The following is a 7,500-nucleotide window of genomic DNA, read 5'->3' as shown; positions in this document are numbered from 1 at the left end:
CTCCTCATAGGGGGAGTTTGCGACGTTAAAACCGAATCACCAGTCACCATAATTTAATATCAGATTTATCAGAAAATTGTGAAGATGGATTTTTGATCGATCGTGGAAGGGGAGTGGCGCCGAGATTCTAAAGACTTCACACTGGGCAGATTACCGTCAATCGTCGTGAATTTGATTAGCTAAAAGAAAACCATGGCTACGGTATTCTAGACTTCCCTAAGCACATTTCAACATTGTGTCTAACTTTTGTAAGGGTTTAATCTCTCTTAGTTCGCCATTCATTTCTCGGTATATGATGCGAAAAGTAATTTGACATTTGGATATTCGAAAAAGAAGAAAATCGTAACCGAAGTCGTTTCTACTTAAACTCACAAATGTTTGGCGACAATCGGCCCAGTGTGAAGCGGACTTTATTTCCGAGCCACCGGACGTTGTCCGCTGTATCCGAAATCCGGGGAAACTGGGTCCGTTAAACCGATTGATCCGTGGGGCAAGTCACTGACGTGAACCTTCATGTCTCTATATTTGTCACTTGTTCATGAATTTTCCCACTAAGAGGAGTCCTCGAGTTGTTCATGATTACATTTATTTATAGTTATTTACAAGCACCTGGCTTCGCCAGCCACGGCTGCGCCGTGGGTGCTTGGCCTGCGGCGCTTGTCCCTTTTTGCCGGTTCAGTGGGGGACAAACATACACCCGGGTTCATTAAAAGACAGCCGGGAGTCATTTAAATTTTAGTTATTCTTAGATATATTTCTCTTTTTTATTTTACTTTTTCTTGCCTTCCCTTCGCTCTTACGTACTCTGCGAGTTAGTAGTCCCTCCTCGCAATCCATTTCCTTTGCGGAGCACAAAAAGGGCAATTTAGTAAAAGGAAGGTCCTTTGGCGGCATTTCGTTCACAGACAAATCTCTGAGAATGGGTCAGGGAAGGGATCTGATTAGATTGCCAAGAAGATTGGTGGGATGATTAGGGACAAGTACCCAATCGTTTGACTTTTATTTTTTTTTTTTTTTTTTTTTTTTTTTTTTTTTTTTGAGAAGTAGGGGATTCTGGGATGCTGTAGCACTTTGTCAGCCAAGAATCCCCTTTCTTACACATTTGACCTTCTCAGTTCTTCGAAAGTTGCGTGTGTGTTTTTTTACATACAAGTAAATACACATTGTTTATTTTTACAAATTCCTGTACACAAGACATAATGAAAACCAGCCCGAACAAACAAAAACCTCATACCCATGAAAATGCTTCTCCATGCATAATAAATATTTAGGAAATGGGCCAGAAATAAAGATGAAAATAAGTTAGACGAAGAAGACGAGGACGAATGAAGCTTCGAGGACGAAGAAAAAAAATGACGGTGAAGACGAAGAACACAAAGAAGACAACGAGGACAAAGAGGACGAGTAGGACAAAGCAGGCAAAAGCAAGCGAAGATGAAGACACAAAACGAAGGAAAAAGACGACAAAGAAGAGGAAGAAAACGAAGATGAATAAGACGAAGAACAAGAAACGAAATTAAAAGGAATAAGACGAAGAACAAGAAACGAAACCAAGAGGAATAAGACGAAGAGCAAGAAATAGAACGAAGAAGACAGCACAAGAAGAAGAAATAGAGGAAAGATAAAGAGAAGTAGAAAATGAAAAATAAGAAAAGGAAGAAGACATTGAAGAAGGTCATGACGAGGGGAAAGAAAGAAAGAAGAGGGAAAAGAGGAAGAAACCAGAGGAAGCTAAGGAAGTCAAGAAAGAAAAAGATCATGACAAGGAAAAAAAAAAAGAGAGAGAACGAAAAAGAGGAAAAGGGTAAGAAACCAGAGGAAGCTAAAGATCATAACAAAAAAAAAAGAAAGAACGAAAAAAAAGAGAGAACAAATAAATGAAAAAAGCAGAGGAGAGGAAGAGAAGAAACTAGAGAGAGAGAGAGAGAGAGAGAGAGAGAGAGAGAGAGAGAGAGAAAGCTCGATCTCTTACTTGGCTCGAGTCATTGAAGATGCGAGCTCCGTCCTCGAAGTTGAAGTTATGGGCAAAGGCCGTGGCCTCGAACAGCAGCGACGACTTGACGAGGACGACGATGGCCCTCAGCATGAACGAGGCGAAGAGGTGCAGGTGCAGAAGGTTCCTCGGGCACCGCAGCTTCCTGAAGGAGGGAGGGAGGGAGAACGGCCACGTTAGGTTAGTAACGGCAACAGAGGTGATACACGCGTCAGCATTACAGGAAAGAATGTTACATTGTGTGTGTGTGTGTGTCTGTGTGTGTGTGTGTGTGTGTGTGTGTGTGTGTGTGTGTGTGTGTGTGTGTGTGTGTGTGTCTTTATCTGTCTCTCTTTCCCTCTCTCCCTATCTCCTTTCTTCTTTCTCCTATCTTTGTCTGCTTCTCTCTCTCTATCTCTATCTATCTATCTATCTATCTATCTATCTATCTATCTACTGTATATATCTCTCTATCTATCTCTCTCTCACTGGTCCGCTCACACTTTGAATATGGTGTTTCCTTATGTCCCCTAAGATTTATTAAAGATATATGAACATGTTAGACAGGGTACAACGGCGAGCCACAAACTCGAGAAAAAAGGACGAAAAAAATATTGCTTCAGAAGTCGTCATACGAAAGGGTGGTCGAAGAGAAGCATCTCCCCATCAACAACTCCACCTCCATCTGGAAGTGCAGCCCAAAGGGTGTGGCATTCGGTCTCTGCTACAACGTAGATGACAGGCTTGTATTTTTTCCCAGAGGTTTATCGGAAGGAACTGGGGAGCGTTGGCAGCCGCTGTGGGGCTGCGGGTTTATAGTCAGTGACGCTCAAGGGATCTTTTTCCCCTCCGTCTTTTTCTTCTCTTCCCTTTCAGCGACCCAGACAGCCAACATGTATCACCCTTAATCCTCCTCTTCCTCCTCTCCTTTTCCTCCTCCTCCTTCTCCTCCTCTCCCCTTTCCCCTTCTTACCCTCCTCCACTTCGCTTTTCTTCCTCCTCCTCCTCCTGTCTCTTTTTCCTCCTCATTCCTCTCTTCTTCCCGTTACTTCTTCTTACCCTCCGCCTCTTCGCTTTTCCTCCTCCTACTCCCTCTCTTCCTCTTCCTCTTCCTTCCCTTCCTCCTTCTCCTCATCATTATCTTCCTTCTCTTCCTCCTCCTCCTCCTTCTCTTCCTCTTCCTCTTCCTTCCCATCCTTCTCCTCCTCTTCTTCCTCTTTCTCTTCCTTCTCTTTCTCCCCTTCTGTATATTTGTAGTTGATTATCTACATTGGGTTTGGTGAGACAAACGAGGTGAGGTTGCGTTCGCTTTAATACCTCAGTCTTCTCTTATCACAATCATGTAGCAACCTCCGAGCAAAACTCGGGAGGCTGCCAAATTCCATTTACAGGCATAAATTGGTAGTTACCACTACACAACTAAAAATAATTTATTTTTCCTATATCTACAAAGTACAATGCATGTACTGAGTCTAGACAATCAGTATTCATGCATGGGGTAATATTTACATAAGATTTACGAAAGATAGAGGACAAAAAGGAAATATGTGATAAAGAAATAAAATGTTGACATATATCTGGAGGTTGGCAATGTTGAACGGAGACGTCTATTGTTTTGCCAGGTGTTTGGATGTAGTGCGAAGCGCCTGGCTCCTCTCACCACTGTCGGGTCCTATGACAATGGAGGGTCCCTTGGGAGACAAATCCGAGCACAATAGAGGGTCCCTTGGGAGACAAATCCGAGCACAATAGAGGGTCCCTTGGGAGTTGTCTGAAGATGTCGGAGTTCTCTCTCACTCCACATGCGTGAGTGCGTGTGTGCGTGTGCACGCTAGACATCTGACGGATTGGCTCTTCCTTTCAATCACCTTGCAACACTACCTCCTCCTCTTCCTCTTCCATCTCTTCCTTCTCCTCCTCCTCCTACTCCTCCTCCTCCACCTCCTTTTCCTCCTCTTATTTCTCTTCCTCCTCCTCCTCTTCGTCCTTCTCCTCCCCTGTTCTGTATCATCTAAAACGTTACCAGTCCTGACATACCGCCTCTTAAAGCTTCTCTAATCCTCAGCTTCACCTTTTCCCTCTTTTTCTTTCTACTTTTTCCCCCTAAATCACCTCACCCTTCAACGTACTTCCCGTCCCCCTCGAAACTCCTCTCATCCTCATCCTTATAATCTCCCTCCTCCTCCTCCTCCTCCTCTTCCTCTTCCTACTTTTTCAGATTTTTTTTTCTTTGGCGCTCCATTAGCTTTCCGGAACAGAAACTCCCAAATCCCCTTGAAGAGAAAAACCTTTTCACCTCAGTCAATTGGTCGTGTCGCCTCATCAATGTCTTTGCTTTCACATCACGAAGAAATCATCGGGATTTCGTCTCCTCTTCCCCCTCAAAAAATGGCTATAGGGTCGAGATGATAAATTCTCATGCCAAAAATACCACTTTTGGAAAAGAAAAGTGTTTGGGTTCATAAAAGTTCCTAGGGATGCCATGCTTCATTTTTTTCTTCTTCACCTTCATCATCTTTATCATCTTATTCTTATTCTCATTATTATCATTATTCACCTTCATCTTCAAATCTTCATCATCTTCAATATCTTCTTTTTATTATTATCACTATTCACATCATCATCTTCATCTTCATCATCTCATTATTATTATTATTATTCACCTTCATCTTCGTCATCTTCAACAATTTCTTCTCATTATTACTATTATTCACCTACATCTCCATCATCTTCATTATCTTCTTCTTCACCATCATCATCTTTTTCATCTTATTTTCTTCTTATTCATCTTCATCTTCGTCATCTTCTTAGTCTGAGACGCGTCAAAGTGAAGGCGCCTTCTTTCCACGGTGACAATACATCACAAAAGTCTTTAGAAGAAAAATTAAGATAATGGTTAAGAACTTTAATCTCGCTCTTGTCATGAATAAGTGAAAAGTCGTTTGAGAGGTGTGCACGCACGCGCGCACGTGTGTGTGTGTGTGTGTGTGTGTGTGTGTGTGTGTGTGTGTGTGTGTGTTTGTGTGCATTTAAGTGTTTATGTGTATACCTAATCGCAAGATACGAAAAATTCGATACGCTCGCTCTCTTCTCTCTCTCTCTCTCTCTCTCTCTCTCTCTCTCTCTCTCTCTCTCTCTCTCTCTCTCTCTCTCTCTCTCTCTCTCTCTCTCTCTCTCTTTTATTTTAAGTACAACTTCTCCTGGCCTTACTAGGAGAAGAAAACTTATGATGAAAAAATTCCGAAACCTTTTGTTTTTGTTTTCGTTTAAACGACTTACGATTGTGAAAGCGAGCCTAACGCATATTCAAGCTCAAGTAAACTTATTGAAGTTCCTTTAAACTACTTTTTTACGCATGAAGAGGCTTAGGGAACCTGACTTAAAAATCTGAATGTGATAAATCAGGCAAACAGATTCCAGGGAACACAGAAAGGGTATGTAGCCCCGTAGATTTACAGAGAAAGAATTTTTCAAGCAAGTCGACGTTAGTTCAAGATTGTTACAACAGGATTATCCTCAATCCAGTCTTTGTATATATTCTCCCCTCTCTCACTCTCACTCTCTCTCTCTCTCTCTCTCTCTCTCTCTCTCTCTCTCTCTCTCTCTCTCTCTCTCTCTCTCTCTCTCTCTCTCTCTCTCTCTCCATCTCTTTATCTTTCCCCTCCTCTCTATCTGTCTATCTATCTATTTCTCTCTCCACCTCTCTCTCTCTCTCTCTTTCTCTCTCTCTCTCTCTCTTTCTCTCTCTATCTCTTTATCTTTCCCCTCTCTCTCTCTCTCTCTATCTATCTATCTATATATATATATACAATATATATATATATATATATATATATATATATATATAATATGTGTGTGTGTGTGTGTGTGTGTGTGTGTGTGTGTGTGTGTGTGTGTGTGTGTGTGTGTGTGTTTATTTCCCTCTCTCTCTGTCTCTATCTCTTTCTTTCTCTCTCTCTCTCTCTCTCTCTCTCTCTCTCTCTCTCTCTCTCTCTCTCTCTCTCTCTCTCTCTCTCTCTCTCTCTCTCTCTCTCTCTCTCTCTCTCTCTCTCTCTCTCTCTCTCTCTCTCTCTCTCTCTCTCTCTCTCTCTCTCTCTCTCTCTCTCTCTCTCTCTCTCGAACAGAGGAGGAACATTGAAAGACGCTGGGCCAATCGTGAGTGAATCTGAACTAAAGTGAACAATAAGGATTGAAATTCAGTCGTTAAAGATCAACTGTTGCCTTGAGATCCACTAAGTTGAAAGAAATCCAGTGCCCCACAGTGGCTGGCAACGATCCTGAGAGAGCAGTCGCCGGTTGATAAGTCCTTGCGTGGAAAGTTGGAGAAAGATATTAATGGTTGAAATTGAAGTTGATGACGGTCTTCGTTCGGAGACCACGTCTAAGGGTGTAGACGGGTCTTACGGGCAGCAGGGAGATATTACTCTCCGACGTCCATCACTCTGGTCGTCCTTGTGTTTGTGTATATGTATATACAGTATATATAATATATATATATATATATATATATATATATATTATATATATATATATATATATATTATAGTATGTATGTATGTGTGTGTGTGGTGTGTGTGTTTGTTTGTGTGTTTTTTTGTGTGTGTGTGTGTGTGTGTGTGTGTGTGTGTGTGTGTGTGTGTGTGTGTGTGTGTGTGTGTGTGTGTGTGTGTGGTTTTAGATTACATGTTGGAATCGTGATCGACAGCTATTACCCTCCCGGAAGAGAGCTCAGAGCTCATATATGACCGATCTATGGGTAATGCTGTGACCTTACACGCACACACAACTCCCTGTGTGTGTAGGTGTGTGTGTGTGTGTGTGTGCTTGTGTGTGTGTGAGTGTGTGTGTGTGTGTGTGTGTGTGTGTGTGTGTGTGTCTGTGTATGATAACAATGAATTCCTCTGCCTCGCTTTATGAAACAGAGAATGTAGTTATTCTATGAATCGTATGTGGTATAGTATTTCTCACCTATCTGTCATTATACACAACCTATACGCACTTTATTAGGTCAAGGTCACACACAACCATCAAATTATACCGAATGAAAAAGGGTCAGATATCGTAACAAAGGCCTCATCGAAATTAGCCATTTTTCTAGCCAACTCATGCCTTAATAATGTGGACATTTCCAGCCGTCCTATTGCTGTGGTTGGGTGGACTGCAACTACCTTGACCTTAATGGCTGCATTTGCCGTTGTGGCTGAATTTCAATTGGTGTTGGCGGAAGAGGTCATCGATGTCATTTTGGGTGTAATCCCTCGGAATTTATCATGGGATTGGAATGGGATGGGATTGGGGTGGGATGGGATGGGATGCAGAGTGAGCTGCCACTTGTGGGATCTCTTGAGGGAGCAAGTGGGAAGGGTCCTGCAGGAGGAGGAGGAAGAAGACGCGGAGTTCGGGCCAAGGAGAAGCTGCTCTAAGTGCGAAGAAGAACGAGAAGGAGAAGAAGAAGAAGAAGAAGAAGAAGAAGAGAAAGAGAGAGAAGAAGATGGGGAAGAAGAAGAAGAAGAAAAGGATAAGGAAGA

The 7,500-nt window shown here is 42.4% G+C and overlaps 1 protein-coding gene across 3 annotated transcripts in view; it reads right to left on the bottom strand.

The window, feature by feature from the left end:
• The window catches only part of LOC143028556 (uncharacterized), a 130,514-nt gene that overhangs the window by 20,383 nt on the left and 102,631 nt on the right, over positions 1-7,500 (bottom strand). For all 3 annotated transcript variants that reach the window (XM_076190833.1, XM_076190832.1, XM_076190834.1), the window contains one exon: positions 1,973-2,138. In XM_076190833.1, coding sequence (XP_076046948.1) covers positions 1,973-2,138 — 166 coding nt within the window. The remainder of the gene's footprint in view (positions 1-1,972; positions 2,139-7,500) is intronic.

The sequence above is a fragment of the Oratosquilla oratoria genome, chromosome 9, assembly GCF_046742065.1.
Source record: "Oratosquilla oratoria isolate Oo_2021 chromosome 9, ASM4674206v1, whole genome shotgun sequence".
Classification (NCBI taxonomy): domain Eukaryota; kingdom Metazoa; phylum Arthropoda; class Malacostraca; order Stomatopoda; family Squillidae; genus Oratosquilla; species Oratosquilla oratoria.
The sequence above is the reverse complement of the archived record's forward strand: the minus strand, read 5'-3'. Positions and strand labels throughout refer to the sequence as shown.